This window comes from Macrobrachium nipponense, chromosome 30 (assembly GCF_015104395.2).
Source record: "Macrobrachium nipponense isolate FS-2020 chromosome 30, ASM1510439v2, whole genome shotgun sequence".
Taxonomy (NCBI): Eukaryota; Metazoa; Arthropoda; class Malacostraca; order Decapoda; family Palaemonidae; genus Macrobrachium; species Macrobrachium nipponense.
In genome coordinates, this window is record NC_087218.1 from 25,699,242 (window position 1) to 25,716,045 (window position 16,804).

General features: G+C 36.2%; 1 protein-coding gene across 2 annotated transcripts in view; it reads right to left on the bottom strand.

The window, feature by feature from the left end:
* Positions 1-10,376, bottom strand: part of LOC135202377 (centrosomal protein of 164 kDa-like) — an 87,824-nt gene extending 77,448 nt beyond the window's left edge. For both annotated transcript variants that reach the window (XM_064231741.1, XM_064231740.1), the window contains exon 1: positions 9,903-10,376. In XM_064231741.1, the coding sequence (XP_064087811.1) occupies positions 9,903-10,044 (142 nt within the window). In that variant the 5' untranslated portion in view covers positions 10,045-10,376. The remainder of the gene's footprint in view (positions 1-9,902) is intronic.
* Positions 10,377-16,804: the final 6,428 nt, after the last annotated feature.

Sequence of the window (16,804 nt, forward strand, 5' to 3'; positions counted from 1 at the left end):
GAGAGAGAGAGAGAGAGAGAGAGAGAGAATTTAGGCCCGACAAAGCACTGGGACCTATGAGGTCATTCAGCACTGAAATGGAAATTGACAGTAAAAGGTTTGAAAAGTGTAACAGGAGGAAAACCTCGCAGTTGCACTACGAATCAATTGTTAGGAGAGGGTGGAAAGTAAGATGAAGGAAGATAATATGAAAGGAGGTACAGTTAAAGGTATGAAAGTGGTTGCAGCTAGGGGCCCAAGGCACGCTGCAAAGAACCTTAAATAATACTGACGGCACTACCCCCTTATGGAAACAAACAAGTTGAATACAAGACAGCTTAGCTGGTCCGCTGATTTAGTGGTTAGTGTCGTGGTATACCACTCGGATGCGGGTTGCGTCTCCCCCTGGGAAATGAAAAATCACCGGCTCTGTTTCATTATCAATTACTGCTGCAGCGTGGGGTCTGCAGTGGGAGGTTGAAAACAACATTCTTTGAAAGCTTGAATTTCAAGTCAATGGTCCGTGTGTGCTTGTTCCATGAGCACAGGTTAGGTTTCATCTACTGAAATAACAATAACCATAATAATAATTGGCAGTCCTAACCCGTGCTTCCTACGATTATCCACCACTTGCTAAAGGTTCGTTCTCTGCTACACAAACGGCCGCCGACTTAATTTCAACACGTGTTACTTTCATGCAAGTCACAAGAACCACAGTTCTGAAAGCTGAGAACTCGGAAAATGCACTGAAGGGAGAGATTGTTCAAATACCATGCTCCCAGGCGTCACAGCTAGGATGTCCCGTAGGAGGATAATGTCATCAGTGCACTTCAAGTGGTACACTGTAGTAGACATTACTTACGGGTCTTTGTAGCATCCCTGAGGCCCATAGCTGCAATCTCTTCCACTCATTTTACCGTACCTCCATTCATATTCTCTTTACTCCATCAGACTTTCCACTCTCTCCTAACAATTGTTTCAAGTCCAACTGTGAAATTCTTCTCGTGATACACCTTTCAGGACTTGCTGTCGATCTCCCTTTCAGCCTGAATGACCTCATAGGTTCCAGTGTTTGGCCTCTGGCCTAAATTTTATTTTATTCTATTACTAGTATGGGTATGAGTGCTGGAAAGTCATTTTTTGCTAACATTTTCTTAAAAATTACTAATTCCGGCCTTACACACTTGCTCAACTTGAAAATACAAAGGTAATCGTTCCCCACACCCCCAATCCCAGAATATTGAAGAGAAATGATTTTCCTAGACAATGGCAATCACCCAGTTTATGTCTCACAGTCTAGGAAACAAAGTAATAATCACAATAGCTATACCAGATCAGGGAATAGCGTAGTCGATGGAGTATGAGGCTGAACTCCAGTAAAACGAAAACACTATTGATTAACAACTCTTGTACAGATCTCCCAACTGATCCTCCCTTTCAGGTGGACGGAACATTGCTGAATGAGTCTAAAGCTTTAACTTTTCTAGGTGTAACATTTGACTCGCATCTAACTTTTGAGAAACATCTAACGAAAGTTTCAGCAAATGCCGCACGAAAGTTGGGTATTGTTCGTAAGGCCTCATACACATATTTATAACAGTGATAAAACCAATACCACCTGTTTTATGGTTTTAGGTCATTTGTACTTCATTTACTAGAATACTGTTCTGTTTGGATGTCTGCTTCTGCCAGAGATTTATCTCTTAGAGCGGTTCATGGTAGTAGGTTTCTGTATCCTAAGAGTAGCAATTATGACTTGGACCATCGACGAACGCTCTCTTGTCTGTCACTTTTTCCTAAGTTGTATTTCAACAAGATCTTTCAAATTCACATTTATTGATCCCTGACTCCCTTTATCTGCCGAGAGCAACCAGATTTGCTGAACAGCAGTAGTACAAATATGCAATAAATGTTTTCCTCGCTGTCGAACTTTTCAGTTCCAGAGGTCCTTGACTTATCACAATGTTGGACTATGGAACAGCCTACCGGAGGATGTCGTGCAGTTGAAACTTTATAAGTTTAAGCGAAAATGTAATGCTTTATTACCTTAATACTATCTGCCTTAAATTTATTTTTTTTTAATAAGTAGGATCCCCTCTTTCTGTATTTTTCTTTACCTCATCTTACTTATTCCTAATGAACAACATATTGTTTGGAAGCTTGAATTTCAAGTCAATGGCCCTGTGGGCTTGTTCCATATGAATAGGGTTCATATTCTGAACAAGAACAATAATACCTATAACCTGCAACATCTAGTACTAGTTACTACCCACCAACCCTTCCCAACAATGCTGCCAAAACTTCCTAGCTTTCTTCATTATTCTCTAACATTCTAACACATCTCAGTATTTCTCACCTTATCAATTCTTCCTGTACCGCATATATTAGAGAGCAGTTCGTCGCGGCAAATTAAACCTCCATAGATGAGGTTCGATAATCCCTTCGAACAGTCTTACCTTAGCTTCCACAGACAAATCACTTATCTTTCCAGTCTTTCGAGCACAGTGCCTTTCTTGCATCACATAAGTTTGCGACCTGCCTCTTTTCCCGTCTTACCATCATCCGTTGAATTTACTACAAAGCATTTTAGTTCCTCGTCGGACGAGTCGGTTACATGCTTGATTACCAATCTCAGGGTCCGGGATCGTTTCCCCGCTCTGCCAACGTGAAATCAGAGGAATTTATTTCTGGTGATAGAAACTCATTTCTCGATGTGGTTCGGATCCCACAGTAAGCTGCAGGTCCCGTTGCTAGGTAACCAATTGGTTCCTAGCCACGTAAAAATATCTAATCCCTCGGGCCAGCCCTAGGAAAGCTGTTAATCATCTCAGAGGTCTGGTGAAACTAAGATATTTTAAATTCTCAATACACATTGGGCTATACGAATCAACCTCTTCCATTCTTCCACCATCCACGCTAATCATTTACTGTTCCATCTTCCCCGTTTCCATTGACGAATGCGGATGCTAACAGTTTATGTTATGATTATGTGAATACACCACAGCATCTGTAACAACGTCAATAGGAGTCGATAGGCCAACAGTAATGGAAGCAAGAACAGTAGCATCTTTTCATGACTAAACTATTTCTATCGAGTGGACGGCCATGAAAAATCCACCTCACGCAACATTATTCGGGATACACGTCAGTGATTGGTTAAAGGGGGAAGGGGAGTTTACTTCCGTTTATAAGAAAAGAGCCTCCCTCTGTCGTCGAATCACAACACGGCTCAGTGACTCTATAAAAAAAAAAATTTTATTCAAACCACGCAAACACTAATTCAGTCGTTATATACAAAAATACTCCCCCTGATTTATAGAGTAAAAATGTCAGGGAAAAAATTTGCAGGAATCTGGTCAATAACTGATACGAGGTTGTATAGTCTGGGAAGGGGGGGAGGGCGGGGGGGGGTGGGGGGGGGGGGGCGGGGGGGGGGGGGGGGGGGGGGGGGGGGGTGGGGGGGGGGGGGGGGTAAGGGACCGCAAACGAGACCGGGGGATACATGGCCCCGCAAAAGAGGGCTATTAAGAGCAGTTGACCTAACCCCTAATCTGCCATTACCTTTTGCCAATAACTATTAATCTTCTCGATGATTAGATGGAATTAGCAATGGGGGAAAATCGACCGGATCAAATTTTTAAAATTAAGGACTTCAAAGCTTTCAGTCTAAGAACGTCCGATGAACTTTCCCTTTATAAAATAATGCCATAAATGATTGAGGGACATTTTTGTGAATTTTACAGATAACGAACATACACAGCGAAGAAAATTATATTCAACTCTATTTATTCTTTTTAATATAACGCAAATAGCAGATGTTTTACCATAGTAAGAAGCTGACACAAAATTATATATATAGACACACACACATATATATATATATATATATATATATATATATATATATATTATATATATATATATTACATACAGAGAGAAATTATACATGTATATTATATACGTGTGTGTATATATATATATATATATATATATATATATATATATAGAGAGGAGAGAGAGAGAGAGAGAGAGAGAGGAGAGAGAGAGAGAGAGATGAGAGGAGAGCGAGAGAGAGAGATGAGAGAGAGAGAGAGTGAGTCTGATAACCTAAGCAAAGGAAAAATAAAAAAAATCATAATCATAATTACTATTTTTCGAAAGCCAAAAATTACCTTTATACCCACAGGAAGCATTGATCACTAACAATTCAGACTTATTTACGCCAAAACTCGTTCTCGCAAGACATTACCCGCTCTCAGTAATTGGTCACCGAAATAATCAAAGTGGGAGCTTTTTTCTCCAAGCCGTTCCATAAGCCCCAAAAGAAGGTATATAAACCCACTTTACTTCCCTTCTGAGAGAAATTTTAGAATGAGTGAGAAAAATATGCCAACTTGGTAAACGAATATAAAATCAACCAACCAAAATGAATCGTAGTGTTGCCCCAAAAATACAATAACTAACAAATATAATATATATATATATAATATATATAATATATATATATATATATATATATATATATATAATATATATATATATATATGTGTGTGTGTGTGTGTGTGTATAATGCCCAGAATACATGATTGGCACACATCCCCTAGTAACTAAGTTACTAAATTAGACATTTATTATATATATATATATATAATATAATATATATATATAATATATATATATATGTGTGTGTGTGTGTGTGTGTATATATATATACGTATATACACATACACACACACATATATATTTATATATATATATATATATATATATATCATGCAAGAGTAATGATGTATAAACATATATGTGGCAAAACACAATGAATACATATTGTCAGTGAACCTGACAAACCTAAAAGACGTATATATACAAATGAAAACAACCAAACTGCACTAAGGCATTTCTTGCACGAAGAATGATTATTAGCTACAATGAGCACATAAGCTCTTCCTCTCTTACACACACACGGATTTCAGTTATCATACGTGGCTGAGGAAAGGCCTCCATAAGCCTAACGGACACCTGTAACTTCATTATATAGGAAGCCACTGAAGGTACTCGATGTAATCAATATCTGTACTGTCACCAAGACCTATGGCGTAACTGGAAAAAACGGCAAGAGACCAGCATCTATTGCCAGATTTTCTAATTATGCCACGATAAAAAAAAGAAATTATATATATATAATATACATACTATACATCATACTACATACATACACACACACACCCACACACACACACACACACACACATATATATATATATATATATATATATATATATACATATATACACATATATACATATATACAATACATATATATATATATATATATATATATATATATATATATATATATATATATATCAAAAACGTAAAAACAAAATTATTGTGTTCTGGCGATTATAGTGACGTTCTCTACGTTACATTTTCCATCCTACAATCTAATCTTGTGCCTAATGACAGTCTTCGTTCTTTAAAACCTGCAACCCCACAGTGGTGAAAACTATCAAGCATGGTTAAAATGTTTAAGTATTGTCCTTTTAACAAAAGCCTTGTTGATTAAGTACTCTTATAAGTTTTCTTCACTGTACATTAACAATATTCATAGCTATCGAATTTACCCACATCTGTACACCTACATTGTCTGAACGAAGTAATTTGTATTTTAGTGTATCGAGAGCCATTATGGAACTGTCTATTACCATGGCTGGCACATTTTCCTTAATGGTGCCTTCAACTGCCAGAAGGCTCCACACAAGTCTTAATAGGATCAAATTCTTTTTCTTACTAAATATCCCAGTGCCTAAGATCTATGAACTCAAAAGCAGCAGTCACGATCTTTTAGAACTTGAGTATACATTACATAGAATATACTGCAATACACACAGCTATATATGATACTACTCGAGGCTGAAATTTAATTAGAACAAGATACCAACCAGACCCCTGGCAGTAGTACCCACATCCACTTGACGATACTTTTTTCTTTGTTTATCCAGTCAGCTGCCACCTGTATGGGCCATATGGGAGATAATGCATCAACTTCACTGTTATATATATACTGAACTTACCACCTCTTAGTAAATTCGAGTAGGGCAATGCATACAATGTGGTGAGAGCAATATTTCCGTCCAGTACTATCTAGTGAGATTCGAGATGAAATTTGAAATTTCTGTAATTCACTACTACTCCTCTGTTACGTGGTTCCTAAAGATTAAACAAGGGTCAAGCCCCAATATAAAATGAGGTGTACAAAAATCATCTATCTTTGAATTTTGGGGGAATTCCTAAACAATATACAGTTTAAAGACCATTAAAAGAATAAACAAGATCTCATATTTCATGAACAAACAACCGATATTTGTTACTCAAAAAATTCACTTAACTGAAGAATGGATAGACTCAGCACAAGCAAAAACAGATCTTTACATGTGTCTTAAATTTTCTGCGTTGTATAGAAGTCTGATTTTATAGAGATAAGAGTGAACGATAACTGATAAGCTTTATGGTACAAAATATGTTTAAAATAATAAATGTTTTTCTAAAAAGTATGATTAAACAAACATATTCAAGAGAGATTGATCATGGTAATTTTAGGTCTATGATTTTTTATTCTAAGGGGATTCTGAGTATATTTTTATAATTTCTGCTTTGGAGGTTAGTGGCAAGTTATATCAAGTTTTGAGGAATGTGTTTTTTCTTACTCCAGCAGTTGCTGCTGGTAACTATTTTGCTTACAAATGGATGGACAGTAGGCACCACTTGGTCATGATGCCCACTATTGCTGTAGGCACCTTCCAAAGGTAGGCCGAGGATACTGAATTTCTAAAAGCAAGCATTTAAACTATGAAGGGAAATACAGTACAATAACACCCCGAACTTGAGCGAGGTTAGGTTCCAGACCTCCTCGCACAAGGGGAATTTTTGAGCAAGTTTGGCACGGTCTCTAAATGCTAATAAATGCTTACTTGTAGAGTTTCATCCCTAAATATAACTCTAATCATGTTCCCAAAGTATTAAGCTAACTTTTAAATGAAATTAAAGTTACTGCAATTTCATTTAAAAGTTTGCTTAAAACATTACCCTTAACAAAGACATAAATGGTTGGTAAAAATATAGGAGTGTGTGAAGATTACATACATACTATTTCTCTCTTCTTTCCCCTTTCCAACCAATCTATTTTTAGAAGTTTTCTCAGCCTCAATTTTAAGAAATTCTTTATTGTCTCTTACTCTTGTTGAAACTTCTTTTCATGAACAAACAGTGCATTTTATTTGGACCATTGCAACTCTTAGGTATGTGTCTGTTTTAAAACAGTGCATTTACATTTCTAGATGGCAGAGGTAAAATTAGATCAATTTAAAATGATCAACCGCTAACTACGAATGAGGTAGAGAGAGGAGAGAATTATGTAAAAATCATTGACCTGCTAATCAGCAGCACTCCCCCACCTGTCTCATTAACTTGACATATTTGGCAGCTCTGAGGGAAAGGTTATTTTCATACCATTTTTTAATTACAGTTATATTATTATTATTATTATGATAATTTAATCTGATTAATCTTAATACTACTTGAAAATATTAATAAACAAACACATACTATAAAACTTCTCTCATCTCAGTAAGAGAGAGAAGAGTTGTCCTTACTTAAAAGATGAAATGGAAAGGTTATTTCATTTCTTTAAAATACTATCGCATACAATCTTTTTAATTACACTTATATTATCATTATCATTATTATTATTTATAATATTAATATTTTAAAATATTAATAAACATAGTACTAACTACGCACTTGTACCATAAAAATTCTCTCATCTCGGTAAAATTGAGAGAGAGAGAGAGAGAGAGAGAGAGAGAAGAGAGAGAGAGAGAGAGAGAGAATTATTATTTTTATTATTTCATGACATTTCATTTTTGAAAACCTATAAATTACATAAAAATGAACTTTTCCCGTATTTCTCAAAAATGTTGCGTTTGAATTCGCATGTTTGTGAAAAACTCGCATACGATAGTTAAGTTCCAACTAAAAGTTTAAGTTATTGTGAATTTGCGCCACTCTAATCGCTTAAGACTGAGGCATTACTGTATAGATACTTTAGATCGGGATAGTCAATACACAAAATCCCCCATAAATCTTGCAACTCTTAGGAAAACACATGAACTAATTAGCATGTTGGCATAGTATGTGGAAATGTCCCTACATACAAAAATTGCTTTAAAAAAAAGCATACCTGACTATACACCAAAGTTATAAACATCAAAAACTAAGCATACACCAAAGCCTTCAGTTTATGAGCACATGCATCCCTATAGTACAGTATCCTGATGGAAAGGTACAACTCAAGTGTGATGCATTACATTCCAATTTTTCAGATAAAGAAAATAATTTGTTAATCAATGACAAAATAATTTCTACATAAGAAGATACTCTTTACTGGATATCACAAGATACACTCTACTGGATATGCAATAAAATTCTAATAATATGGTCTAACTAAAATCCTCTAAATTTACTTTCCAATAATCAAACATTCATACACATCATATAAAGGTGAATAATTCTCAAAATAATGTCATGTTTGTCATTCCTACATACTAATCTACATTTGCTTCTATATTTGCTTAAAATATAGAAGTTTACTAAAAAATAAATCCCCAATTATACTGGTTCCAACATGGCATGCCTCTCACAAATGTTGTTTCTCCATATTCTTTTCACAAGTAGCTAAAGGAAAAATGTTCAACCACTTCAGCATACCTATATGTGAGCCAATGCTACACTAATAAGATGAACTGAGGAGAGATTTAGGTAATTTTCATGGGAGATCTCACAAATAATTGAAAAAAAATAATAACATTATTTAAATCAGCTAGTATAGTAAAATATATAATGGAGAACTATCAGGCTTATATGATTCTTGAATGAGAACTATCAGGCCTTTATGATTCTTGATGCCTGTATGCACTTGTAGCCATGCACTAAAAATTTCAAATATACTATAGCATATACAAACGCAATAAGAAAACATAGCTGAATTTAATTATTTACTGAACGTATGATGTCCATCTTAAAAATGAGTGTCAAATTCATTCAAAACAATGAAATAACAAAGCCTTGTGACATTATCCTGAGAATCAGATAGTATACATTTAGTCTTCTAAGGTCAAGTTCAGCAGTCATGAAAAGTCTACTTAAATTGAATGTAAAATGTCTATCAAGTGGTAAAAAATATTAATTCTGCTACATAACTCAAAAAATTACTGCTAAATTACTAAAAAATTTCAGTGATTTCTAAAAAATAACACTCTTATGCATCAGTTTACTGTTTATACAATGATAATTATATTATCAGGGGAGTTAATTATTACCAAATAAGTGAACTATCTCTGATAATGGGTAATTAATTGGCTAATATACACACACTTTAACATAGACAGTTTCTTCAACAACAGTAGCTCATATTTGACAAGTCATTGTGAATTCACTCACGCCCTTCCAAATTTTCTTAATGCGCAAAGATAGTGTTTCCAATGCTGCGAGATTAGTAATATATAAAAAAGGGAGATTTCATGTTAATCTACATACTTGTACATCGTCCAGGCATACTATTAGGCTAGGCTATGTTTGAACACCATACTTGGGTTGGGTTGAAGTCCAACAAGGCTGACAATTACCTAGGCTATCCTAGGAGTAGTCTAGGACAGGCTAGGCTCCGCAAACCTATAAAGAGATAGCCTATACCTAATCATGACAAGTGTATCATAACCATATCCTATTAAACGGGGGATACGTCACATTTAGGCTATGTCATCAGACTGGCCCACCGATACAACAGTACGTTCTACCTTAACTAGGTACTATCACGATAAATTTAATCAGGCTGGAACAAAATTCCTCCTAATCTATTTTCTCACCTTCTTCCGTGATATTGTAATCTGAAGTAAACACTTCCTCGAGAATAGTCTGTTGAGAACTTGAGAAAACCGAATCTTCGTCGTCTACATTGGAGGGACAGGAGTGTTTCTCCCTTAGCACAGCTTCGCTGTTCTCGGTCATGCTTCATGGCAACGCATTCTCGTTATATTGAAAGCGTTCACGAGTTTGAACTGAGCAACTCATGAAAGTCATTGTAGGGACCATTTCAACAATATTTCAACAATCAATGGCTGTCACCCGATTGTCGTGCAACACCAGCGACAACTGACTTCACCTGAGAGTCTGAGACTTTGGCTTGCGACGGTGTACGTCAGCATGGTTGTTTTCGAGTTTCCAAGGTAACGGGGAAGCTGCCACCAAAACAAAACAAAGTAGAATTCTCGTTTTCTGTGAAGACTAGTCGTTCGGTTGATGGCACGGACTTGCGCTTAATGTGTCATGATTTTATTTCACGTTACTAGATCGTCCTCGCAATTTGAAGGATATGACTTATAGAAAATATCTTATGGTTACAGTCATTTGCTTTAACTTTATTAGATAAACCCTATTCGCATATCGTATAAAAATCTAGACAGTTGGCAATTGTTTGGTCTATTTCTAATAAAAAAAAAAAAAACTTGTTCTATTGTTAGATTGATACCTTCTCTCTCTCGTTCATGTTTGAAACTTGCATCTTTGGGAGCAAAGAACATTTCTTAATATTTAGTCTAAATACTTGTAGTTCTAAATGACTGCATGTTAGTTTCATTCTGCTAAACTATCCAGTTATGATCACTAAAAGAATTTTGTCGGGTTAATTCCACTGTAATACCTTTAGTGAGTGGCTGTGTGGTCACTATTATTTAAGGGATTAAAATATGTATATAATGGAAAGCCACAAGTCTTCAGCACAAATAAAAGGAATATTAAAATACACACCAAACTCATTACCTACTGGTTTTCAACTATCTTAATTAACTTTTTACAAAGTGACATACGAGTATTTAACCTTGAATGGACCCATGCACAGATACCAGTTTTATCCATATTTTTGTCAAGCAATTTCTTTTCGAATAAATCACATATCAGTTACAAAATTATCAATGTTTTCCATCATCTGAGTGGTGGGTAGTGTAGGTTAAACCAGCGTTATGTTCGCCTGGTCCCTTGCCTAAAGATATGGTGTTGCAATGAATAAGAGGCCTTGTGTGAACCTCTGAATTCGTGCTAACCAACCAAACCCTTGATATTGTCTGCTGTCTCTTACAATGTACAGTCTATCATTAGGTTTTAAATGAATATTATTGAATTACTAAGATCACCATTGCCCTGAAACGAACTGAAAATTACCGTAAATGTGTAGCATTGTATGGTTGTACATATCAGGGGAGATAACGTACTTTTTTTTGTACTTATCTCAGTTGAGTTCTCACAACAAATTAGTAATTATCATTTCACTGTTACAATGAACTTGCATGCTCTGAAGCAGATACATACCCTAACACTGAAGAAATGTGCTCGGTGAATTTCATCATGGCCTTCTTTTATCGTGCAAAAACATACTATACTTGTTACTCAATCAATTGCTCTCATGGAATTAATAAAACCCAAGATTTGCTTAATTTTCTCCGCCAAACTATGAACGGAAGTAATTATTCTGTATCATGCCTATGATAGTTCATTAACTTGGGCATTTCAAACAAGGAAGGAAATAAAAACGAACCAAGGAAAATAATCAAAAGGCCTGGAAAATCTATCCTGGTTATAGAAAAACTAACACTGAAAAATATAACTTTAATCATCACTAACTTTTGATACCAAGGTCTTCACCTCGTGCACTTTCAGCCAGAATTCTTATCTAGTGCAGGTCTTCAACTGTGCCCTATTTTCATGATTTCCTAGGCCTTCCTAAATGGTCTTTGTCCTGATACGTACTTTAATTACTTCAATATCTGTTATTTCCCCCCGGCAGATTTCTTCTCGCACCTTCTAATTACAAGCCCAGAACATCTTGATCTAGATACCAGATCTTTTCATAGTTTTCTAATATTTAGTATGATATCAGTGTGTGTCAATATTTTGCAATTACAATTTTCCAAAATCTGCTCCATTTTTTTTAAGTGTCTGTCTTTTGTTGCCTAGAATTGTAGCTACAGGCCATATACAAGAATAAATTTTTGCTGTATATACTAACAGGATCCATCATTCTTATTTAACAGTAGCCTATAAGCTTTTCCCACTTCATCCATTCCAGTGCTATTCATTTTTATAGTTCCCTTTACATATGTGCTTTGACCAGTGTGTCCCTAAGGTAACAAAAATTTTCGACATCTAAGCCCTGTCATTCCACCTCACCACAGATCATCCTAACTCTCTTCATTTGCATCTCATGTGCAAAGTCTCTTACTCGATTGACGTTTAGCAATACTAAGAATCTTCTGTGTCACCAGCAATTTCTGTTTTCAAGTTCACCTTTGCACCTTCACACCTCTTTTGCAGCATCTACAGGATGCCTGCTTTCCTGATTGTCCATTTTCCTTCACATCCTTTCCAGTCATCATAATAACTGTTTTGCTTATCATGATTTTCAGTTCTGTCCTCTCCATTACACTCTCCAGTGTTTTAAGCATTTCTGACCCATACAAGAGATTCAAAATACATCCTTCACACCCTATACGTATGCATATGCTGCTTTTTTAACTCTGATGAATTTGCATCAAATGTAAAAAAAAAAAAAATAAAATAAAAAAAACTAGTATAGAGACACTGCCAAACTAAAGTTGAAATTATTTTCAAGACCATCAGTAGAACATGTTTACCTTACTATGACACTAATCATAGGTGGTATGCTACAAGGTAAAATCTGCATCACAGACAGTAAGGAGTAAGATTTACACCTAGTAAGCATAATGGTGCCCATGATACCATAATGGTTAAAGGTATCAGACCTACTGTAAAACTCAGTTGAAAGGAAGGAATTTGTACACTGATAAATGCCTTTGGTAAAGAAAAACCTTCATTCAATATAGTATAAGCAGATGGAAAACTATGAGACTACTGAATTTACAATTGTTTCCATTTACAAGTTCCTAAGGACTACAATAGGCTGTGCTAATCATTGGAGACAGCAGTTAAATTAGATATCATGCTTATTTTAAATGAATTTACAACAAAAATCACTAAAGGTCTATAAATATTTCCCACTACTGTTGAACGTGCCAAATTTTATAAGGTTTTAGTTACAGGATCGCTTTCCTAGTTTTATGAGGTGAGTAAACTGCTGAACAATGGAATATTCTTAAAGACTTTATAAATTCTAACTTTGTGAAACTACAAGAATTAAAGCTCAAGAAAATATTAAACAATTACATACAGAGGTATCTCCCTGCTTGACATAGCTAGTAAAATTGTCAGGCTAACAGTAACTTGGAAAATGGTTCCATTTTACAATCAATAAGGATTCAACCTGTAAATTCTATAGTAAGCAAGATTTATGCTTTAAAGCAAATACAATAAAAATTTAATGAGGCAAATAAAAGAAAAATTTAATGACAAATCCATCCTACTAAACACTGCAGTAATAGACCAGTAATAGAAGTTTTGATATTATAAGTAAAAGGGGACTCTCAGATTTAGAAAGATATGGCTGTCCAACTGAAAATGTTAAAACTATAGTACAACCATTCTATAAAGGTATGAAGGCATGAGTATTATAAGATAAAGAAAAGTTGGCTGGAATTGTTATAAACTGTGGTGGGGAGCAGTGATGCATGCTAACACCAACCTTGTCAGTGTATTTTCTTGTTACATAAGGCAATTGAAAACACTGAAGATTAGTCTATTTGCATTTTAGAATAAATGGGTGACTTCAGTATTAGTTGTCAGCAAATAATATCTGATAGTAAAGTAGCATATTTACTTTTACTGTTGATATTCTTCCCTCCAACCATTGTTTGGATGAAAACGTATCCACCTAGACTGGCCAGGCTGTAGGAGGTTTTTTGGCTCATTATCATATCATTTTGTTCTTCAGTAAACATAAAGATCAATATTTAAGGATTACTCACCTATGCACACCTATTCAAGAGACCTAATTAGTAACTTTTGTTACCATCTTTCACCACAGTGAAAATTTTGAAGGTCTTGAAAGGGGCAAATTCAGACTCCATTTACACCCATACAAGTGGGACAAGATTTCACCTTATAGGCCATCTTACAAGATTGGATTATGTTGAATTTCCAAGGAAATATTCATCAAGTAACAAAGAGTGACTTGTAAAGTGCGACTTGTATCTATGAAAATAAATAACTGGGACGAAAGTACAAATAACAAAGGTCCAAGGAGACAATGAAAGCACAAATGATTGGAAGAGGTGCCAGGGGTAGAGTTGTATTAGATAGCATAACATGCATGCACACCATTAACAGCAATGCTTGATGAATACATGCATCATTCTTCTCTATCAGTTTTCTTATTATATTTCCAGGTTGGCTCATCATTGACTGGTTCTCTAGCTGCTTTAAAAAATTCAGTTGTTATTCCTGGTGCTTCTGGGCTTTCCTTATACTCATCTTAAGGCATATCATAATCTTTCCAGATGTTCAATTCCCTATTGGGCCCTCTTTCACGTCAACATTTTCCAGTTGTAAACATTCTCTTCATTCAGTATATTCTAAGAATAATGCCATAATTCCATTCCATTATCACTTTCTATTCAGATTTCATTTCCCATTTTCATCTTGCATGTATTTTGCTCCTTTTAAGTTCTTCATCCTTCCATATCCACATCACTATCCTGAACATTTTATTTTTCCCCTAGAGATTTTTCATTCTAATTCCATTCGTCTAAAACTCATGTTTGCCCTTGTTCATGCCTTTTAATCCCTCACCTCTTCTCCATCTATAGCTCTCTTTCCCCTTCTATGCCTATCTTTTGTCAGAGCTTGAAAGCCGCCTTCTTTTCATAGATGTTACATAACATACTTCTGCATTTTGTATTCCCTTCAGTTGTTTCCATCTTCCAGATTTTGTCTAAATTTCCTTACTCTTATAATTTACCATATTCCTTTATTTACCTCTTTATTTTTCAGTACATATCCCTGCTGTTACTTGTGTGAATATCTTTCTTCATCCAGATATATATATTTTCCCAGATGGTACTACTCAAACATGATATTGTTATTTTACAATAAAGTTTTGTACATACTTACCTGGCAGATATATACTTAGCTTACGTCTCTGACGTCACGACAGAATTCAAAACTCGCGGCAAATGCGACAGGTAGGTCAGGTGATCTACCCCACCCGCCGCTGGGTGGCAGGTGTCTGAACCAATCCCCCTTTCCAGTCATAATTTTTCTTCCACCTGTCTCCTGAGGGGAGGCTGGGAGGGCCATCAATCGTATATATCTGCCAGGTAAGTATGTACAAAACTTTATTGTAAAATAACAATATCATTTTTGTACATGAACTTTCCTGCCAGATATATACTTAGCTGATTGACACCCTTGGTGGAGGGAAAAAGACAGAGGTAACAAGGAAAAAGGGGAAACAACATCTGTTGTAGGATACTAACAAACCTTGGTTCTTACCTGATAAGGCTGAAGACTTCATAGTTACTGTCTATTAAGTCTGCAAAGCCTGAAGAGCTACAGCGAGGGCGTGACCTACAGCTGAAAAGACTCTTTGGGTCTACCGAAGGGATTTGATATCCACTTACTCAGTAGAATCCAAGTCGGATCATGTCAATGGGGATTCGCCCTCTTAAATGACAGAGCCTGACCACTACCAATGCAGGGAGCTCTAGCACGAACAGATCACCTAACCATTCTAAATGTTAGCAATACGAATAGAAAGAGATGCCTACCCGCATCCTCTTTCAAACAACCATAAAAACACAACACAAACAATAGGGGAAAAAATTTACAAAGGATATGCTTCAGCTCCCTGCCCCAGCACCGAATCCGCCGATACATACGGGCCTAACGCGAAGCACTTCTCGTAAGTAATCTTGACGTCTCTAAGGTAGTGGTTCGTGAATACTGAATTGCATCTCCAGAATGTTGCTTTCATTCAGGATTCTGGAGTGACATATTCTTGTTGAAAGCCAACCAAGGACGTCGCAATGGCTCTTACCTCGTGAGCCTTGACTTTCAAAAGCTTGAAGTGAATCCTCACCGCAAGCCAAATGTGCTTCCTTCACGAGGCTTCTAATAAAAGAAGGACAAAGCATTTTTAGACAATGGTCTACTGGGATCCTTAACAGAGCACCAAAGTCTGTCCTTAATGCCCTTAAGAGACTTCTTCCGCTGGAGGTAGTATCTTAAAGTCCTCACAGGGCAAAGAGTTCTTTCTGGTCCCTACCAGGGGACTCTTCCCCTACCAGGGGAGCTAAGCCTGGAACCTCAAAACTCCTTGGCCAAGGATTTGAGGGGTTCTCGTTCTTAGCTAGAAAAGAAGGAAGAAGGAACAAATCACGGAATCTCCTTTTGAAACCTACCCTTCCTTCTAGAGCATGAAGCTCACTAACTCTTTTGGCAGATGCTAAAGCCAAAAGAAACAGAGCCTTCTTCGTAAGATCCTTGAAAGAAGATGACTGGGGAGGTTCGAACTTCGAGGACCTCAGGAAACGAAGAACCACGTCCAGGTTCCAGCTCGGAATTTGAGACGAGGGTTTCTTGCAAGTTTCAAAAGATCTTAGCAGATCATGTAGATCTTTGTTGTTGGAGATATCTAAATTCCTGTGCCTAAACACAGCTGCTAACATGCTCCGATATCCTTTGATGGTCGAAACTGCAAGACCACATTTTTCCCTGAGAAAAACCAGGAAATCTGCGATTTGGGTCACAGAGGTACTGGAAGAGGAAAGCTTCTGGTTTCTGCACCAACGGCGAAAGACGT